The sequence below is a fragment of the Apteryx mantelli genome, chromosome 3 (genome assembly GCF_036417845.1).
Source record: "Apteryx mantelli isolate bAptMan1 chromosome 3, bAptMan1.hap1, whole genome shotgun sequence".
Taxonomy (NCBI): Eukaryota; Metazoa; Chordata; class Aves; order Apterygiformes; family Apterygidae; genus Apteryx; species Apteryx mantelli.
This window is the reverse complement of record NC_089980.1, coordinates 119,664,578-119,686,455: the sequence shown is the minus strand read 5'-3', so window position 1 is coordinate 119,686,455 and position 21,878 is coordinate 119,664,578. Positions and strand designations below refer to the sequence as shown.

General features: G+C 39.4%; 1 protein-coding gene across 2 annotated transcripts in view; it reads right to left on the bottom strand.

The window, feature by feature from the left end:
- Nucleotides 1-813: 813 nt before the first annotated feature.
- COLEC11 (collectin subfamily member 11) overlaps nt 814-21,878 on the bottom strand; it is a 43,089-nt gene continuing 22,024 nt past the window's right edge. The window contains exons 3-7 of one of the 2 annotated variants that reach the window (XM_013952961.2): nt 18,414-18,485; nt 6,684-6,755; nt 5,916-5,969; nt 4,348-4,443; nt 814-4,192 (exon numbers count right to left, since the gene is read on the bottom strand). In XM_013952961.2, coding sequence (XP_013808415.1) covers nt 3,783-4,192; nt 4,348-4,443; nt 5,916-5,969; nt 6,684-6,755; nt 18,414-18,485 — 704 coding nt within the window. In that variant the 3' untranslated portion in view covers nt 814-3,782. The remainder of the gene's footprint in view (nt 4,193-4,347; nt 4,444-5,915; nt 5,970-6,683; nt 6,756-18,413; nt 18,486-21,878) is intronic. The other variant, XM_013952962.2, reaches the window with a different exon arrangement.

The window sequence follows — 21,878 nt, the reverse complement described above, 5'->3', positions numbered from 1 at the left end:
GGAAACACCTTGGAAAATGTCCACTTCAGAATTCTTTGCCCATTGTGAACCTTCACCACTTTTGAAACTACAAAATTGTTTTAATTCATCTTATCATCTTGTTTCATTTTTCATGAAAAACTGTAACCAAAAAATCCAACCAGCTGCTTTTTTTAATGCATATTTGAACTAGTATTTCCTGAGCTTATGTAAAAAGAAGCACTCCATTTTCTTGGAGTATGTATCAATAACTTGCTCTATATTGATAGATGTATCAATAACAGTGTTCTATATCCAACATATATAGACTAATTTTTACAGTCCTGTTTTGTGACTTAAGACAGCTCAAAACTCACAGCCAGGGTGAAGTTCTGCTGCTGACCTCCAACCTGCCTTGAAAATGTATTTTCAGGGATAACCATGTCAGCCATCGAGAGCAGCAAGGGGTGGCGAGCCAGGAGCCAAGGGCGACACACAGCCACGGGGATGCAACGCAGTGGGGTCCACGTCAGGGCGTGAGATGGCAACTGGGCGGACGCAGGCGGTGGCCCCCCAGCCACCCCGCAGGGACATGGCCGGGCTCCTCCCAACGAGGGAGCTCCCCTCGGGCTCAGCCGGCTCAGCTCCTGCCTGCGCCTGTGCGTTGGGCCCTCGCATCGGTAAAATAACGCAACAGCCTTAGCGCCTAAACATGCAGATTATAGCATGTTGACTGAAATATGTATTTTATGTGAAGAAGTCAGTCAAGAGCCTGAACAGGCGACTGTATAAAAACCTGTTATGCTTGCCTTCTTAAAATGCACCAACATGCCCATTAATTAAGAATAAAATAAATAAGGATTACGGGTAAATATGTATTGGGAAAAATCATCCATATATACACAAAAAGTAAAACATATAACATTAGTCTGGGAAACCTGTCAGTACGAACTTACCAGACAGAAATGTTCGAAAGTCTTCCACAGAGGCACACAAAATGAATAATGACATAACAATACAGGTTTCGATGCACATGGAAAATACCTCAAATAAAATAAAACTAACTTACTACTTGATTTTCTCCTAAAATGGTAGCTCTTTGCTCCCAACATTTATTAAAATAAGCAACCAAGACTCATTTGCTCCAACTTGCAAGATAGCAGCAGAACCAAATTCCACTGGAAAGCAATGGAAATCTTACCACGCACTTCAGCAGGCTTTGCCCAGCCTGCATATAATATTGATTTCTGCCTCCAGCAAGGGTCTGCCTATGTTGGTCAGCAACTGGAGGGTGAAAGAAATGGTCAAGGGTTCATTTGCTTCCGATCCCTCTGACATTTCTTGCCCAGTCCCTCGCAGAGGTTGGTATCAGATGAGCAGTCTTTGCACCTTGCAGCACAGCTACAGACATTACCCGCAGGCCTTGTTCCCCCTACCCAAATGGTGAAATAAGGACCAGGGCAACCAAGTACATAAAGGGCTCTGACAATACAGCTAACTTCTTTTCTATCTCATATTTCCAGAGCTGCAAAAATATATCCTGGAGAACATAAAAGCTGGGGGAAGGAAGTGTTTTTTCCATTGCCTTTATTTTTCATCATAAATTTTAATAGAAATTCAGACTGCTTAAAAGCTGTACACATCAAGGCAATCTTTATAAATGTGGTGTGACTTCCATACAGCTAAAATAGGAGCATTTGGTATCTAAAAAAGCTTCCCACCTCCTTAAAAGGAATCTGAAAAGGTCTCTTTTCATGTTTCTGGGGAAATCAACCTATCATATCAGAGACTTCCAAAAACTGGGTGAAAAATAAACAGTTAACAACTTAGGCACATACATACTGAGGGAGCTCCAGACATCTGGAACTCAAGTTTGGACAATTTTAATATACCTACAATAATTTGACAAAAGTATATTGGAGATTAAAAGGGTTTCTGAGGATTTCCATAGCAGGTAGGCAGGCAGGAAACAACCATGATATATGAATTGCTCCACGGGAACAGTCAGCCCCCTCAAATTCTCAAAAGAGTCTTTGAATATTAGCATAGAACCATATCCACATTATTTAATAGATATCAATATACAATTTGAAGAAAGCCTTACATACAGAAATCATACCCACCCTTATAAGAAAAAAGGTAAGGCAATCTATGGACCATCTATTTCTTACAGTGGTTGCTCTAGTGCTGGGCTGATATTCAAATTTATAGGAATGTGCTACTGATCTTCAAAATTAAGAGTAAACATATATATACTGGGTTCAAATTCACAGAGTAAATATATCAAGCAAAACAGTTTGCATTCTTAAGTATATAATAATAGTGTCATGTCAAATATTGTCAGGCTCTGTGGATATGAACAAAATTGTATGATCATTGATTATTCATATACCATGACACTATAGAGTAGATAGAAGTTGGTCTTGCCTTGCTAAAGGGAAACATCTGGAAGCACATGCCAGATCCACTCTGGATATTGTAGATATACCTTCTATACTGATCATACACATATTTGATTGCTATTTTATACAAAGCATTGTTCCTCAGTAAAGATCATCTTAAAACACTGTGCAGAGTATTCCTGAAAACCACAGTCAGTCAGGGATTTTGAGGTCATCTTTCTATGCCTAACATCAGGATAAAATGACCTGCAACCGGCTCTTAGAAAGCTCCAAAGTAATCCATCATTTCCTTTGTGAAATTATGGGTATTTTTAAACATATATCACATTTTCAATTACATGCAATTGTAAATTGGGTACATAAATAATTTGTGCAGAATGACTTATTGCTGCTATATACATGAACTGGAATGATATTTGAAAACTGTTGCTGCTTTTTAGGGGGTCAGCACTGAAATCTGACTAAAGGTGGAAGCTGTTTTTCTGCCAAAAAGAACAATTGGCTAAACCAATTTTGTGACATTCGTGGTCTATTTATGAAGAAACTTAAACTGTGGAGGACTGGTATTTGTTTCTTTGTTTTTCGCACTAAGATCATCTTATGCAAATGTGAAACGTTTACTTTAAGGAATTATCTGGGGCCTTAAATAGTTCATGTACTGAATCATTCTCAACTAAAGAATGCAGAAGACAAAACCTTACTTTTACCTTTAGCAAACCCCAAAACATCCATTTGGTGTGGATCCCTCTTTCAGTACTGAAATACAATAACTTAGTCCTCCCCCAGCCCTAAAACTCATTTAGTTCACTGAAGGGCCTCCTTGTGATATTATCTATGAACAGTTTAATAAGGAAACGTTACAAAATTGGCAATACTCCTCATTAGTCGTTTGCTTTGGCTATGTTTCAAAAAAAAGTTGTAATACCTTCACATCCAAAAAACTTACAGTAATATTTGTACTAATTAACTGGAGTATACAAAATATTTGCCTCCTGACTGAATTATCCCTGTAGCACTACAAGCAATTAACATTTATAACTACAAATTTCGCTAAGATAAAAGAATATCAAGAATCTACTTCTTCAGAAATATCATTCTAACAACTAAAGACCAAATTCTGCCTTTCCTCACAGTCATGCAATCAAATCTGTTAACTGTCATGAGGGCAGAATTTAGCCCCAAGCCTCATTTTTATCTAAATACATATATTTTCCTAAAGAAAAACAAGCCATGCCTTACTTATCATTGCTCTTCCCTTCTGAAGGGTAAATATTGATATTTGAAATACCTAAACTGTATTTACAGCTGTACAACACTGACGTCACATACTTGTAAAATATCACTCGTACTCTATAAACATGGGGTAACTTATACAATCTGCTTAAAAAAACTTTTCTTAAAATAAAGAAAAAGCAGACAAGCTTACACATTTTCTTTGTCAAATTCACAAACAAAATACATTGTAATATGACATGCCACATCATTCCAGCCTCCAGACGCCACCATCTCCACGCAGTCCTCCTCATCATAGGCGTTATTGGGCTCCCCGCTGCGCCATTTGTTGAAGGTCTGCATGGGGGATCGGTCAGAGTAGACAAAATTTCCCTCTTTCTCTAGGTCGTTAATGCCTATGAAAACTCGGGTGAGCCCTGCTTGATTGATGTAGGAGGCGATGAGGCTGTTGGCGTTCTCATCCTTGGGCATGCTCAGCATTCCTCCTCTTCCGTGGCAGTAGAGCTGGGCTTCCAAGTATCTCTTCTCCTCCTTCACCAGCAGGTATATCTTATTATCTGTCTCACGCACACCAGCAACAGCTGCGGGGGAGGGCAGTGCTGAAAAGTGAGCACTCGCATTTCTATAAACCAACTTACTGTACACCCCAAAATAGCTTCACAAATTAGACGTGAAATGGTGATACTCTCTACGAGCAATCTCACCAGTCAAATGGACAACAAGAAAGGAGAATATTTATGAAAAATTAACCTACCATTTTTTATGAATTTTAATTCCGTCATCAGCTGGGTCACTTGGATATCCATTTCACCAATAGCCTTCCTTAGCTGGCTACACTCACAGGGGATGCCTGCAAAATGATACAAATACACCAGAATCAATAAGGTATGTAATTCCAATAATTATCTAAATAGCTTTATGAAAAGGCCTGGCCTGGCTGCCCTGAAAGAGACACCTTCCATCCAAACAATGGGTGAGAACCTGTGGCCTCTGCTGCCCTGTACCATCATATGATTCTCACAGGTGTTTGGACCTAACCAGAACAGCTCATTTCACTTTTCATTAAGCTTCAGCCCTGCATGATTCATGTTAAATCAAACATGGAGAGATATCCCCTGCAAAAAAAAAAAAAAAAGATTTTTTTAACTAAAAACATTTCTCAAAATTTTGCATTTAGGAAAAAATTCTTCTCTTTAGTCTTCTCCAAAGAGCCTTTTTTGTGCAGCAAAAATCTACAAAGCATATTGTTCATCTGTTCCTCACAAGTAATCTAACACAGCAGATCAAAAAGGCAAATGTTCCAATCATATAATGCACATAATTAGCTGCAAAATGTAGTTCTGCTCTTTTCAGAATGTTGAATTTACTGTAGTTCTCCTGATAAAAGAAGACAATAGAAAACTATGTATTATCTCAAATTGATATTGGTTTGAAAAAGATAATCTGAATGAGAATACTAAAAGGATAATTGTTACTTCTAGGAGCCCAAGTTTCAAAACTAGGATCAATTACAGTTTCCAGTTCTGCATGTAATTATTCAAATCTGCATTTGACTCATGATAAAACTCTTTGGGGGGACTTTTAGTGCACCAGGTCTGAGAGTTTATAAAGGCACAAAGAGTTAGATGCCCAGTCCCCATCTCTTTCCCTGAATAAGCATCAAAGGAAAAAAATCACAATATTCTTTGAAACCTGAATTAAGGTCATTTTCTTCTCCAGGTGAAAATATGTCTTCCTAACCTACCAGGAAGGAACAAACTGGGCTTTTGCCATCAGCCTGTCACTTTTGTAAGTATTAAGCTTGAAGCCTATTGCCCAGGTCTACTGGCTTGCAGGGCTCTTTCATGAAAGGCAAAATAAAAGCCTTTATTTACAGCTTAAACTTAGGCCAGACTTCCACCTTTTCCTCTGGAGGATCTAAATCCTGCTCCTACGAGGATAATCCGCAGAGGGGCAGGGCCTTCCCTCACCCGCTCCTTTGTGTTGGCTGGAAGCCAGAGTGGGATATGCAGAGATGTCTTTTTGTTCCATGATGAATGATACAAATGGTTGTATTTCGGCTCTTACTATGCTTCCAAAGTGATCAGACCTCTGAGGAGCTCTGAGACATTGTTTTGAAAAATATATTACAGGTCCAGCAACTTCTGCAGCTTCAATATTTTTTCTTAAGTAATTTGAAGACTGTACAGCAAATAAATCAGGAATAGCTACACAAATATTGAATTGTCATGATTTCCCTCAGTGTTTTAAAAGACATATGTATTTTTGGTGATGCATGAACCTTTTAAAATTCTTCACATAGACAAACTTGCCAAGGCTTACCTGGGTCACCATTAGGACCCGGTGGTCCTATATCACCATTATCCCCTTTTTCACCTAAAAACATGAAAAGGAATAGAACTTTAAGGCAGCTTTTTTGGTTAACAGTTATTGTAGTATCTATTTAGTTCGTCTCTAGTAACATTCAAAGTGGAAAGTAGAAATAGGCCTAAGTGAAAAAAAAGGTTTTTCTGTCTTAGTTGGTCCACAATCCAGGCAAGCCCAAGCTATGAAACTCAAATACAAAGAATATGTATCAGACTCATCTAGGTTCATTCCGTTTTTTATATTTGTGAACTTCATAGAACTAATAACTTCAGATGATGTAGAGAGAAAAGGGCTGGATATACTATTTTGCAGCCTAAATCTGATTTCATAATCCAGATGCTTAAGTAAATACTGGCCCAAATGATTTAACTAAAGTCATGTAGGAAGCCTGTGGGGAAGGCAAGTTTAGAATTCAAGTCTTACGGCTCTTAAAACTATATCAAAATACAGTGCACCCTCCTATCCTGTCTGCACTCGCATGCTAGTGCACAAAGTTCTTCATTTAGCCCCAAATCAAGATTCTCAGCTCTTGCTGTCAGAGCAAAAGGGAACTCACTGAGAGAGCCTAATCATCTGCTTGACTGCAATGTGAGAAACTCGCTATTGTGATAACCTCTGAGACTATTTAACCATTTTTTCAGGCCACTAGACTTTTCTTGAAGATAAATAATCACAGATTTTTCATCTGAGACACAAATGGAGAAAGGATTGAACTAAGCATACCTTTTGAACCAATGGGACCAATTTTTCCATGTCGTCCCACGCTGCCTTTCTGTCCTTTGTCCCCCATTTCTCCTATACATAACAAAAAGACAAAAGGTAAGAAGGTAGTCTTCTGATTCATTCAGATTCCAGCACCTTTGCAAGTTCAGTTTTTACAATGAGCAAAAGCATGCTATATCCCCAATATTTGTTGAACTCCAGGGGTCCAGCTCATTCCTTGTCAAGGTCTGATGTGTAACAACCTATGTACTGATTTAATCTTTGCAAAGCAATTGATTTTAATGAGGCATGCAGGTGTAAATGAAAACAGATCTTGGCTGAGAGCTACTGGAAAAGATTTTGCAAAGTACTGTCAGCCAGTGATGCCAGAATTATGTTGAAAATGAGGAGAGATTCCATTAGAACATGTAGATTGATGGACTAAATCTGTTACGGAGTTGGAAAGACCTAAAGAATCCAAGAACAATTGACAGTTTCACCTAATAAAGTAGCTCCACTGTAACTGAAGTCTGAATTTGGGTATTGTGGCTTATTTACACAATGTAAACACAGTGGAAGCAGTCTTACACTCTAAACATTAGAAGATTACACTAATGAGAAATGAAAATGAATTAAAAACTTATATGTATGCAAACTCACATGTTCATACAAACACACACAAAGTCTGAGTCAAAACAGGAATGTTGAATGGTACTAATTTTAAAGACAATTCTGTGAAATACTTCAAAGTGCAGTTGTAGCAAAGGAGCCCCTTGAAAATCATATTCCTCAATCCTGTTTTTACAAATAAAAGATAACTATCCAGCTCCCATGGTGAATAGAAATTGTCAACAAATCTACATGAGACAGGCACTGACACCTATCAGTCTTTGTCCATGATGTATTCCCAGAAATCTAATGCAAGACACTTGGATTTGCTTACTCTGTCTGACTTTGACCCCTTTTCTATCAACCGTACTTTCCTGTGCCAGGTAAAGTGAATATTGCAATGGCTTCAGGGCAAACAGAATTTGCACTGGAGCAGGCAGGTTCTTTGTCATCACCCTCTTCGCAAACCAGGCTGAAGCATGGTGTTCATTGTTACTAATAAAATGTTTGCCACAGTCCAAGTTTTGAAGCTATTGATCTGAGCTCCTCCAGAGCTCAAATAAAAAACACAGGTAAAACATGCCTGTTATGTCATGCAGCTCTTCTGGATGGTGTTTCTCAAACATTATGAAAAAAAATTATCTTACTGCTGTGAATGCCGTGAGTAGCACTTTAGCCTCTAATAGCAAAGTCTCATCCTACCTTGTATCTGCAATGCTCGCGTACAAGTTTAGGGGATCAGCAGTTGACAGAAATAAATAAGCATTGGCCATTTAATAGGTGAGTACAGCAGGCTTACACATTACTCAGACTTTTGGCTTAAACCAGGCCATTTATAGTCAATAAGCTCTACATAGTCCAAGCTTCTCTCAGGTCCAACTAACTCTTTATACAGAAAATTATCTATAAATGATATTTGGTTCTGGCATTGCTTTAGAAAGGATTACCTGCTTTGTTTTAAGTAGACTTTCTGAGACCTATGGAAGGAGACCTTACATTTCATTACACTCACTATGCAGCGTGGCAGAGTTTGCCTAATTGTGTGGCTAACTATGGCCCTGAGGAGTTTCAGGAAATAATATCACAGCTCCATATATGTTGGCCATACTCTTTCCTGGGTGCAGCACCTGAGTAAATCAAAGCCTAGTGCCTCCTGAGACTCCCATCCTGCAGAAACCCAAGACTGAGACTGCTCTGAGAAATATTGGTGCAGTTTATTCAATGATTGTCTCACCCAAGATTATTTCGTTGCTCAAAGACATGTCTGTTACACACTGTTCAGCTATATAAGAAATTTATGAGGCAAGTTCAGCGGAAAATCTACTATAGGGATCAAACATTTAAACCTGTGTAAATTGTCATAGCTCAGGCCCAGTTATGGATCTGTGACAACTAAAGCAGGACGTGGGATTCACTGTGGGATTCGCATACTTCCTGTATATATTTTTAAAAGATGGATAATTTTTTGACTGATTTAATTATTATCCTTAACTTATAAGTGTAATTAATGGCATATTTCAGGACATAAACTGATTATTACCAGGCTAAGCGGACATGTCCTCTGTGTTACTCCAAGAAGTTTCACACAACTATCAGTTGATGGCATGGTCAAGAAAAGATCATTTCCTCTGAACGGCCAGAAGGCAAATGTGTATGGTTTGTTGGTCTAACTCATTACTGGCAAGTCCAATGTTCAAAGAATTTCCTTTGTTTCCAGCAAGAATCAGATTTAGTCACTACTGGACATGCACTCAATTAAGAAATTTTACCAGCAATCAAAAATATTTTTCTCTTATTCTGTATATCCCTACTGGAAGAACAGAAAGAATCCATTCAATCAGCTGAAGAAGTTTTTTTCTGGAATATAGCTTCACTTACAGAATAGATTCCTGGTTTGCTTTAGAGACTCAATCCATGGGGCTGTGCAAGTTATAAAAGTACTGATGCTGCTATCAGATATTCATCCAATATAGATAGCATATTAAGGATGTATTTTCCTGAAAGTCTCCAAAAATATTAGATTGCAATGACTTTATTGAGTTGTTCTGAAAGTGACCTTTCTCACTTTGGATGCTGTTGGATTTGGATTACAATAGCAGATTATATCAGATATTTGTTTGCTGTTCCATACTAACTCTTTTCAGGCAGCTATATCTGAAATTAAACAGACACATATATAGCGAATAAATGAAATATAATATATAAATGGGACTTCACTTTCTTTCATGTAAACACTGGCCAGAAGAGGACTACTTTTCAGTAATAGCCAGTAAAAGCTATGTGATCTGCTCAGAAGTAAAAGTGTGAGATCTCAAGCAATGAAGACTTTAATATATGTCTCCTGCGCTCATTTAAAGAACTGTTTGGATTTGGTTTTCTCCGACAGTGACTAATCCCTGCTTCTGCTCCAGGGGCTTGCTTATTCTGCTTGTTCTGCAGAAAAAATCACAGGATTTCAAGAGAGACTCATCTGCCTTGAGGATTTTCAAAAGGTTGAATACCTTTTGTGAAGCTCTTTTTAGTGGCCCTATGCTTGCCAAAAATGCAGTCTAAAAAGTCATAATGAAATCAGGAAGCGACAGTTGAAAAGAAATGAGGACAGTGAAAGAAATTAAGTCCCAATAGACCAAGTGTAGGAAATTTAACTGAAAGTGAATGGAGAATATGAAGCTAGTCATCTGTCATCTCTCAGATGAAGATGATATACGTTGGAACCAATTATAGAAGACTTAAAGGATTTTGGAAGGAACTAAAAATCTAAGTGACCTTTTTGGTGGTCCTTTCAGGCTCACAAACAAAAGAAGAAAGAAAATACCAGATATGAATGGCGGACTGCATAACCAGTGGAAAGATGAGGGCTTTGGCTGTGTGGAATACTGTAAATGGGGTTATTCATACAGCATGACCCATCTTTTCAGACCGGATTAATTGGAACAGACAAGAAGGTAAGAAGAGGAGAAGGGCCAAAAAGACAAATCCAGCAGAAACTCAAATTCACCATGTAACTGACAGATTGAACTGAGTGTGTCAAGGAGAAGAAGAGAACTGTTGTTTACATCCAAAACTTATGAGATTTAAGAAAAATCAAATGAAAGTTCCTATTTATGAGGTGGAATTTGACATAGTGGACATCACAGAGACCTACCTAACAACATAAGTAGAGGTGCACCAAACAAGACCGAAAGTCTGTCAAGTCCAATGCCATCAGCATTGCCACAGCAATCAACAGAGGATATTTAGAAAAAGAATGTAAGATACAGTCCAAGCTTAGAGCATCGTTCCCCAATATATCTCCTTAGTCTTGCAGTAATCAGCTTTCCCAATGGAAATATTTAACCTGAGAATAAACCTGAGAATAAACAGTATTTTAAAAGGATATAATGATGTTATGGTATGGTAGTACTTTATACTCAAGAAACTTGAGTATATATATATAGAGAGAGTATATATCTTTTAGAACTATTGACAACTGGAAGTCGAAAAATTATGAATAAACCAGCAGACTATGGTACTACTTTACACTAAATAAATCTGAATTATGCACACCACTGAAGGTTGGTGATTGTCTAGGGAACAGTGATTACAACCCAATTACATCTTTTATGAACAAACAGTGGATAATCCCAGGTGGTATTTTATGTAGTTGGGATAGATTCATTTCACCCAGCACTAGCCACCTGAAAGTTAGGTGTTTAGTCTAAGCTATTTATTTAAGCTCCCTTGGTAGGCAATGCAGAAATAAACACCTCTCAGCAGTGATTCATCCCACTCATGTTAGACAGGTATCTTAATGACAAAGTGAAATTTTAAAAGCTTTGTATAACAAATAGAAAAGAAGAAATGATTATGAATCCGTACTGACTAGAAATCAGAAAGGCTAGAAAATTTGTAGGGGAAGCTAAAGACATTAAGAAAAAATCAGATCTAGTAAGGTAGAGGAAAAGTTTAAAGGATTTTAAAGTACATTCAAAACAGAATAAGTGGCAATAGTATGGTCCATTCCTACCTGGGGTTTTTACATTCAAATGCACACATACACAAATAACTGCACTTATAAAATATATATCTTTCCAGGATTATGTTAAGAACACACTACCCAGCTTGTTCAGACCAGTGGTCCCTCTAACCCAGTACCCTGATTCCCACAGTGACAGCAGGAGCTACTATTAGGGAGAGCACGCAACCCTAGGCACTGTCTACAGCCCATATTGGTGCATTTTCCCAGCAAGGCACCATCATTGGATTAGGGATCCTAGTGAGGGGCGCATTCCTGCACATCCCCTTTAATATCTGATTATGTTCGTGGTGTCTAATCAGTTTTTGACCCTAGTGATAGTTTCTGCTTCCATATCTCTATTAAAATCAATCTCCTGTCAGTTTTCAGTGAGTGCCTCCTAGTTCTCCTGCGGCGTCTGGTGAACACCAGGACACCTGACTGACTGCTTTTGTGATTCTGTAAACCTCGACTGTGTCCTCCTCAGCCTCTTCTGTCCAACAGGAAGAGTCCCAGGCTGTTTAGCCCCTCCTTATGAGGCAGCTGCTCCATCTTCTCCATGTTTCTGGTGCCTCTCCCTAACTTTCTTTGCCCTTCTTGAGACACAGAAGCCAGAACCACACTCATTCCTGGAGATGTACACATGCCAGGTTTTTACAGAGCAGCAAAATCAGCTGCAACAATCAGCTTTCTCTCTTGTTCTTGATACCTTTTCTACTAAATGTCAGTGTTGTGTTGGCTTTTTGGCTGCAGCTAATGATTTCAAAGTAGTTCCTGAGTTGTGAGTACCAGTTCTGATTTTTGGCATCATGTTGGTATAGATTAAATTAAGTATCCCTAAAGTCCCCATGCCCCACATTTATTTACACCAAAGCCACCTGCCATCTTCTTGCCCACTCAGTTTTGTGCATGTCTTTTCAAGATCCTATTGTATTCAAGTGGAACTGAAGATAGTTTTGAATCAGATATCCACTCTGTGAATCCACGACTACCAATGTCAGGACTTTTACATGGAATCCTGCCTGCAGCACTCCTTAGTGAGCAATAAATTCACGTAAAAGTTGCCTCAGAAATGTAAAGGATTGATTGATTACATATTAATGAGCAATCAGTAATACTAAAATATAAATTGAGGTATTATTATCTCTCTTTAGAATTTGATTATACAAATGGATGAACACTCTGGCTCCAAACCAGGTATATTAATGAGACTTTTCTCATACTTAGAGGCTATATCTATACTAGTAAACTAAAATGCCTGGGACTGTTCCCTGGCACTGGGAAGTAGGTGCCCAAGAATGTTACACTATTGTCTTAGTCTTCAAACCAGGATAGTCCCTTGCAAGCTGCTCATTGTATTAGCTCCCAAAATGTGCCCAAGAGTTGCATGGGAAAGTGTTAGCTGGCACAAGCCAAAACCGTGCCAGAGATTGTGCTAACAGTGTCATGGTACAGACAATTGAGTTCCGTGACACTGTTTAACATACTACTAAAAAAGGAGAATGATGTGCAAAGGCTGAAATTAAAGCATTAAAATAATGTATTTTCGAATGTTTAAGGCTAAAAGTAAATCAATATGTCTTAAACACTTTTTTTAAGTGCTGTTCCTTTGATAATGCATTCTAACATTGTTCACTCTCTATTTTGATTGCCATAACCAGAATCCATGTTACTCTGGGAATATTCACAATATTATATTGTTACTGAAATATGTGTGAGGAGTTTGTATTCATGGAAGATTCAGCCTCACAGATAAGATCATGACTCAGTCAAAAAACTGAGATCACTCCCAGCATGGGACTGTACAGCAACCAGTACAAATGGGGACAGCTAGGCCTGCTATACCTCCCACCCCAAAACCTGCACTGCAGTACAGGTGTCATTCATCCATATCAACCATTTTAATTGATCCAGTGCTCTATGCTTTACATAAAGCCAACACATAGTTTTATATTCTGCTGACATGCTATGCATCATAATTGACCTATACAATTAATTAAATCAATGAGGAAAGTAAGTGGAATTTAACCTTAATCAGTGCCCAAAGACATCAGGATGTCTGAGGTCACCCTGAAACATTAGGATGTTCAGAACCAGATTTATTTCAGGTAAGTATGAAAGTCCGAATGTTTATTAGGTTCTAAACTACCAAAATCTGAAAATATCATGAGGAAGGGATATGCTAAAAACATTTTCAGCTCTTTCTCACCTTGAGATGTTTCTTTCAGGTCAAATATACCATGAGAAAACCATTTCTTATGTATGTTATTTATTCACTGATTATGACATTCCTAAGGAGTTCAAAGATACTAAGCACATTGTCTTAAACCGAACTTGCCCAAGAAGCAAAACAAAAGAAAGAGGAAAGAAAAAAGATGATTGTTGTGATTCTGATAACATAAAGTGACATCAGAAGTAGAAAAAACTGCTAATGTTGTAGAAGAACTACACTTTCTTCCTTGTGTAAACCATCATTTACTCAAATAGCAGCAAAATACAACCAACACTGGCAGTTTCTACCAGTAGAAAGAGCCAAATATTAGCCCCTTCCCAACAGGACAGTAAGTAATTATCAGACTTCAGTAAAAATATACTTAAAAACTACAAGGGTGAAAACATATGTTAACATAGTGACTGCAGTTCAACAGCCTACTGCCCAAAAGCTGAGCTGCAGTAAGCATCCACGTGTGCTCTTAGAATGGGGCAAATGCAAGGTGAGGCAGCAATTTTATCTATCTTTCATTTTTCACTGAGCTACGTGTTAAGTACCTGGATCATGGGTCTAAGTCTTATGATAATTTAGATTTCAAAGAACTCTGTCAGGATTTTAAAGGACATCAATAGTGTAGTCCCATCAAGAGATGAAAAACTGACCAAAAAAGAAAAAACAGTAACCAGTCATGCATAGATATTAGATAATCTGTTGAGGAAGAGACTGTAGAGTGGTTATTTCCGAGAGCATCATGGTGGACCAATTAACAACCTCCAAAGGATGATCAGTTCCTAACCCTCCACAAATAGGCCGAATGACCCACTATGAAAAAGATGTCAGTGCACTGGATACTCCAGTACTACCTGCTGTCACGACTTTTCCTAAGAATTGAGTGATATTTCATTTTTGTCTCAAAGTTCCAGCTTCTGGATAACAAATAGGAAAACCCTTGGATTGCTAGAAGAGAATACACAGTTTGGTGACTCTCACTCTAATTCAGTCTGAGGGTCAAGAAAAGTTGCATAAATATGCACAACCTTAACTTCAGGTCTGGGGACTTCCTACTGCCTACAGAGGTTAACCGAAGACTTAAAGGTTTTTCTGGATCAAGGCCGGATGGTTTTCTCTGTCCTTTTCACAGGACAGAAGTCACATTTGTGAAGTCCATTTGCTTATCCAGTCGACACTGTGATTCTCAGAAAATGCATGATATATATTGCCATGATGAAATCTTGCATAATATAGTCCAAATGATTTTTAAAATAACAATTTATTTTTCTGCAAATAAGCATTTGTGGAGAGCAGTTGATGAAGCCCAATATTTAAAAAAACATACAATATTAATGAAAATATGAATCAATTAGAATTCATTTCAAACAGGAGCTTGCTTGTAGACTTTTCTTACTTTGCCAAAATAAAGCTGTTTACTAAATATTCCAAGAACATACACATGTCAAGTCAAATCTGGTTGTACAAAGGAAAGCAGAAGAAATATGTTGCTACAGAAACTGTAGGAGATTTTGTCTGTGTTTAGCCTGAAAGCATTGCCTGGTAAAATACCAATATAGTATGCATTAAAATTCAATCTTCTTTCATCTCTTTTCTCTTTTAAGTACTTTTTACTGCAATGAATTTTCACTTCAAAGCTTCTTCATTCAGGCCCACCAGAATTTTGGACTTGTGGAAATATGGAAAACCAGAAATTTATCATAATTATTAGAGCTAATCAAGTATTTCTTATGAGTCAGGGACACTTACCTGAATGCAGGTACTGGATGGCTAACCAAGAGTGGTGGTGTCCTGGATCTGCTATTCACAGATAAGGAGTATTTGCAGGGAGAGAGGGAATCACATTCCCCCCGGTTGTGGATATGATAGTCAACAGCAGCCTTGGCTGCAGGGACCATGAGATGACAAAATTCAGGCTCCTGAGGGAAGTGTGGAAGTCAAGTAGGAGAATAAAAGCCCTGGATTTCTGGAGATTGAACTTTGGCTTGTTCAGGGAAGTGGTAGGTAGGATCCTATTGGGGGCTGCTGTGCAAAGGAGCCCAGGAAGAGCTTCTCAGTTTTAAGGAACAACTTCCTTAAAGCACAAGAACTGTCCATCGCAATGTGCAGGGAAAGTGAGCAGATATGGCAGAAGGTCAGCTTGGCTGAACAGGAAACTGCTGACTGAGACCAAATGCAAAAAGGAAGTGTACAGGAGGTGGAGGCAGGGACAGGCTTTCCAAGGGGAATATAGAAGTACTCCCCAGGCATGCCGGGATGAAATGAGGAACACCAATGTTTAGATGGAGTTGAACTTGGATAGGTATGAAGGGCAACATGAAAGGCTTTACAGATAAGTCAGCAACAAAAAGGAGAGCAAGGATAACATGAGCACTCTGCTCAGGGAAAAAGGCAACCTCATGACAAAGGACATAGAAAAGGCTGAAGTACTCAATGCTTTCTCTGCTTTGGTCTTTACTGGCAAGGTCTGCTCTCAGGTCTCCCAGATCTTCATGCCCAGTAGCAAAGACCGGGGTGAAGGTGCTACCCAAGGCAGAGGAGGACTGAGTTAAGGACTACTTAAGCCAGATGTACACAAGTCCATGCACTGGCCAGAATGCATCCAGGGGTGCTGAGGGAGCCAGCTAATGCTGTTGCTCTTCATCATTTTTGAAAGGCTGTAGTGAGCAGGCGAAGTCTCTGATAACAGGAAAAGGCAAATGTTATACCCCCTTTCAAAGAAAGCCCTACTAGCCAGTCAGTCTCACCTCAGTCCTCAGCAAAATTATAGAGCAAGTTCACACGAAAGCTATTCCAGACACAAGAAGTGCAAGACAAGGGAACAGCCAACACAGATTTTCCAAGCGCCTGACCAACCTGATTGCTTTCTGTGATAAAATGTCTGGCTCTGTGCATGAGGGGAGAACAGCGGATGTCATTTACCATGAGTTTAGCAAGGCCTTAGACATGCTCTCACATAGTATCCTCATAGCCAAATTGGGAAAATGTATGTGGGGCCCACGAATAGGATGAAAAACTAGTTGGACCATTGGGTTCAAAGGTCAACAGTTCAATGTCTAATTGGCAGCTGATTGTGAGTGCCATTCCTCAGGGACCAAACCTTAGGGACTAATACTATTTAACATCTTCACCAGTGATATGCAGGAAGGAGTGTAAGGTGTTCTCCCTGAGTTTGCAGGCAACACCATGCTGTGAGGAGCGGTTGATGTGCTGGAAGGCAGGGCTGGCAGTCAGAGGGATCTCAGCAAGCTGGAGGAGTGTGCTGATGGGAGAATCATGAAGTTTGGCAAAGACAACTGCGAAGTCCTGCACCTGGGATGCATTGATATAGGCTGGCCAATAGCTGGCTGGAAAACCCCTTTGCAGATAAGGATCCAGAGATTTTGGGGCCCTCGTACAAGAGAGAGAAACAAACTGGAGAAAGTCCAGGTGAGGAAAATGGTTTTATTCAGCCTGGAGAAGGGTAAGGGGGGGACCTAACTGCAGTCTTCCATTACCTAAAGGAGGCTTGCGGAGAAGAGGCAGCGTTCCCCTCTCAGAGATGCACATTGAAAGGACAAGAGGCAATGATCACAAATTACAGCAAGGGAAATTTCAATTGGCCATAAGGAAAAAGTCCTTCACAATGATAATGGTGAATAGGCTGACCAAAGAGACTGTGGAATCTCCATCCTTGGAGATTCTCAGAAGTCTGCTGGCCAAGACCCTGAGCACCCTGATCTAAATTTAAAGTCAGCCCTGCTTCGAGCAGGAGGCTCAAACTAGATGACCTCTGTATGATCTTTTAGCCTAAATTATTCTACGGTATTACAACTTCTCATCACGCTGCCTTACCTTACAGGAGTTAAAATTTCAGTTTGCAATATTTTTTAATGACAGTTTCCCTTGAAGGCATCATCTCCATAAGGAAAATACACTGCTCTTCCTCTGACTGAACAGGCAGACCTCATGGAAAATTATAAGGTTCTGAATGCATCATAGGGGATGAGCAAGAGTCATGGATCTTGGTCCCAGGGCAAACTGCGGATGTCAGATGCCCAAAGCTGCCCAAAAGAAGAGTGTGACGGATCATGCATCATCATAAGGAAGTGTAAATTACCACTGCGATTGCTTTGAAATGAAGTTTTTAAATTCAGTTTAGTAAAAACTAAGTCAAACATTCTGATGCAAGGAATGTCAAATGTTTCATTTCAATACTGAAATAAATGTTTTGACTACTCCAAATCTGAATTTTTCAGATTGTGCATCTGCTGAAAAACTTATGAAGGTCAACTTTCCCCTGTGTTTCAGAAGAAAAACCAATGTGAAAAGACAGAATTTCCTGCAAGACAGAAATGCTGTGTTTCTCTCAGCTCTGACAACTGAACACTATTAAGCACCATTCCTCTGAAGAGCTGCAAGTTCTCTTTGAACTGCAGTGAAATGGCTTTACCACCATCTTTCCATAATTGTTACTGAACTGCAATCCAAGAAATGTGGAGTCACTCACGACCATCTTTGCCTGTTATGGCCTAATGACCTCCCTCAGTGATTTTAATTAAGATACTGTGAGTCTTTGCTCTTACAAACAAAAGGAAAAAGGAAACTGAGCCCTGTGATTTATTTCTTATGATCTAGTATGAAGGTCTCATTTGCAGAAGGCATTATGATATCTTTTTTTACAGAGAAGATTTTAAAAACCAAGAATAGCCTTAAGCTTTTCCAAAATGAACCTTTTTGACCAGAAAGCAATAGTTAGTCTACAAACGTGTGTATAAGGTACATAGAAATGGCCAAGGACAACATACTCTTCCAGCAAAAGGATAGAGGATTCCCATTATCATCACCTCACACACACACACACACACACAAAAAAAAAAAAAAAAAAAAAAGGGGGGGGTACCATTTGGTCAGGAATTACTTTCAAATCATCTTCTTTAACAGCTACCTTTTTCTCCTGGAGGCCCAACTCTGCCCGGACGACCTGGAGCACCTTTTTCACCCTTTTCTCCAGCCTCCCCTATTAACACAAAAGGAAATGAAAGAAGAATCATATTAAGCCAGAACTATTTTCTGTTGGTGGCAATGATAAAAGTACCATTTTCCCCACTGAAAAAAAAAGCCTATTTTAAGAAGGAGGAAAAAAATAAAAGCAGATGGAATCTGACTTAACAGCTTTATCTGATGCATAAAGAACAGTTACCTGCAATTGACCTGTTACCGTGACAGTAATAAAATCAAAGTGAATTGATTACTGAATTCTTATATAATGGGTCTACTTCTGTGGACTTTTTTTAATATGACAAACTCCAAAAAGCCCAACAGCATAATTCATTTAAGTAGAAGCTGCAGAATTAGGCCTCAACTTAAAACATAAACTTTTGGCTCCACATTCACCAAGCACTTTCTAAGGATCTGCCAAACTCTGTCCCTTTTCAGCAAAGCATCTTAAGGACATGCTTAAGTCTCAAGTGAGAATGGCTTAACCATAACTTCATATTAAAAAAAAGTTTATGGCATTTACTGAGTAGGGATGGATCAGGCCTATAGAGAGAACTCCTTCATCTTTATTTTTAGTTACATTCTGTGCCTCTTAATCTTTGTGGTATGAAGCACTATGCCTTGTACTTACATTTGCATAGCTCATGGCATATAATAGATTTTCTTCATATTATAATCTCAATTTCTGTGAATGTTTGCCTCCCCTGTATTTGGGAATGCTTACCTTGCTTTGCCCCCTACTATTGTAGTTTGCCATCGACATAAAATTAAAATATATCTTAAACAAAAAAGAAGTTTAAAGGATGATTTACATTGCCACCTCCTATTTAAAAAAATTATGTAAAGAGAAGTGCTACGGCTTATGTAGAAAGTAAAATGACGCCAGCCACTGAAAGGGGGGGATCCAAAGCCAGAGCTAGCACAAGAGGACTGATGCCACGCTGTACAGAATAGGAGAGTGAACATTAGTTACTCTCCCGGAAGCTGAAGGAAGCACCACAGCAGGAAAGCAAGTGGTATCATGTACCCCTAGAGCTCTCTGGCATAGCTGGCAGCTGCAGCATAGAGAGGGGCCATAGAGATGACATGCAAAAACAAGCTGAGACATGGCACAATTCAAATATGCAGCCTCCAGCTCTCTCTCCTTATTGTACATATAGGTGGCTGTGAGCTGAACTCAGCCCTCTGCATGTTGTATTTCCCTTCCTCAGCTTGCCAGGGAGCTCCAGAAGAGCTTCTGTGCCTTCAGACATGCAAAAATAGGCCATTCCCTGACCTTAATGAGGACAAACTTCACATAATCCCCTGTGAATAATATTGTTAGTAAGAAGCAGGCTCTTATTTGGCACATTTGCAAATGCAACTTTTTTTATTATCAGGTAACTAATAGGCTTTGTGTTATTGTCTTTCCTCCCTCCGGGCTGGTTATGAGCTCTTTGCTTCCCAAAGATAAATCCTGACAATGACTTTTCCTTTCTCTCTGGAGGCTCAGAGCAGGCTATTACAGCCTATTGCTTTACATGTTCTTCAGAGTGAAAGCTGTGCATTAGGGATCAAAAAAATAGATCACTCTTGCTTCAGGCCATTACACTTGCCTGCATTTATTCCCATAATAAGATGACACTGCACTCCTTACTGTGGCTCTGTAAGAAACTTCCCCTGGGAGCAGGTTACCCCATTGTAGGCTCTACTACAGACTACTTTGCAGTTTTTGTTCTCAGCTACCTTAAGCAGCAAGCCCTTGGCCATGCTGGACTGAGCAGTGGTCTAATTCAGCTTTGCAGTGTTTAAGTCCCTGTTTTGCTGTATGCACTCTGAGCGGTGTGCAAGCTAAGGAAGCAAAGTCTGTGCAGGATGAAATCCCTTGCTGAGCCAGTGAAAAGGCAGAGGAAGGGCAGCAACAGCAGGCGGCTTGCCCAAACCAGCACACAGATTGCCACACCTGTGCTTTAGGGGATCATTTCTAGGCATGAAAGAAAATGTCCTTCCTCAGAGCCATTCAGCTCTTGACCACTTGGCTGAGTCACAGCAAGATGCACCAATCGAGGCTCAATAGTTTGGTGACTCCTATGCTCCCAAAGGAAAGTTACTCTTGGTAACAGCTACAGTAGGAGTGCAGAGATCTGGGTACAACCCTGCCACTAATACAAACCTCTTGTTCAGTCAGGTCTGAGAGAGATCTTTCGTAATTCAGATAATGTATCTTACCGGTATCTTACCATTCTTGCCTTCTTTTGTGAGTTTGTGTTTGTACTCTGCCTATCTTGATCTGGATTACACCTGTACCATCTACTGTAATAAAAATAACACTCCAAATATTAAATACATGAGCTATTAAACATCCCTTAGCTGGTGATAACTTTCTTCCATTACTCATATTGCCTGTATGAGTAGAAGCACCAAGTGTGGGAGTGAAAAATAAAGAATATTATTTTTATTTATGCAACATCAGCTTTTTCATATATTGTATGCCAATGAAAATATTAAGACAGCCTGTGCTTTAGATTCTAGAATGCAGATGAAGCAAGATGGCAAATCAAGAACTTCTAGCTCTGAAGGATTTTCCATGTTATTTTTTCTCTACAATAATAGTAACTTCATTCTGATAGGCCTATCAAAAGGAACAGAACTTTAGGAAGAATATGAATCGAGGCTTCACCATCCATCCCTTCTCCACACGCAACACACTATTAATATTATTGACTTTCTAAAGCACAGATCATTCTGCTGTCTGGATTCTCAGGAGCACAGTACTTTGCCCTTCCTTGTTTCATCTTACTCCTTTATACTGTTCAGGTTGTATACATACATACATACATAAATATATATATATATATATATATATAATCAGTTCCTACGACCTAAGCTGCTGACCTTAAACTCATTTGTGCCTTTTTTCTATTCTCAGTGTCTTTATTGGCTTTCTTTGTCTTCCGCTTCCACCTCCATTCTCATCTCATCCCCACTTCCAATATTCTTTTATTCTATGGGGTCCTAATTGGCTTTGTGTTATTTTCTAGTTTCTTTTCTAATGGTTTCCAGTCTCTCCATTCATTCTTTGTGCCCTTCTGTTCTCTTTTCTCTTATCTCTTCCTGTTCTTCTAAAATTTCACCATTATGCTCCTCCACTTTTGGGTACATTTCCCCTATTTCTTTTTCCTTCACCACCTCATTTGGGCTCTGCACCACCTCTTAGGCCTAAGGTGTTCTCCCTCTTTTTCTCTTTCATGCATCCTGTGGTCTCCCTTCTTTCCTCCACTAGCTCCCTGTACCCTCTCTTTCCCCACATCCCAGCAGGCTCGCCCCACCAGTGAGCACCTGCAGTGGTGCCAGGGTCCCAGGGAGGCTCTGTTCCTCCATCCTCCAGGATTTTGCCAGCAGCTCAGCAGAGGAGGAGCAGGGGCAGGTCTAA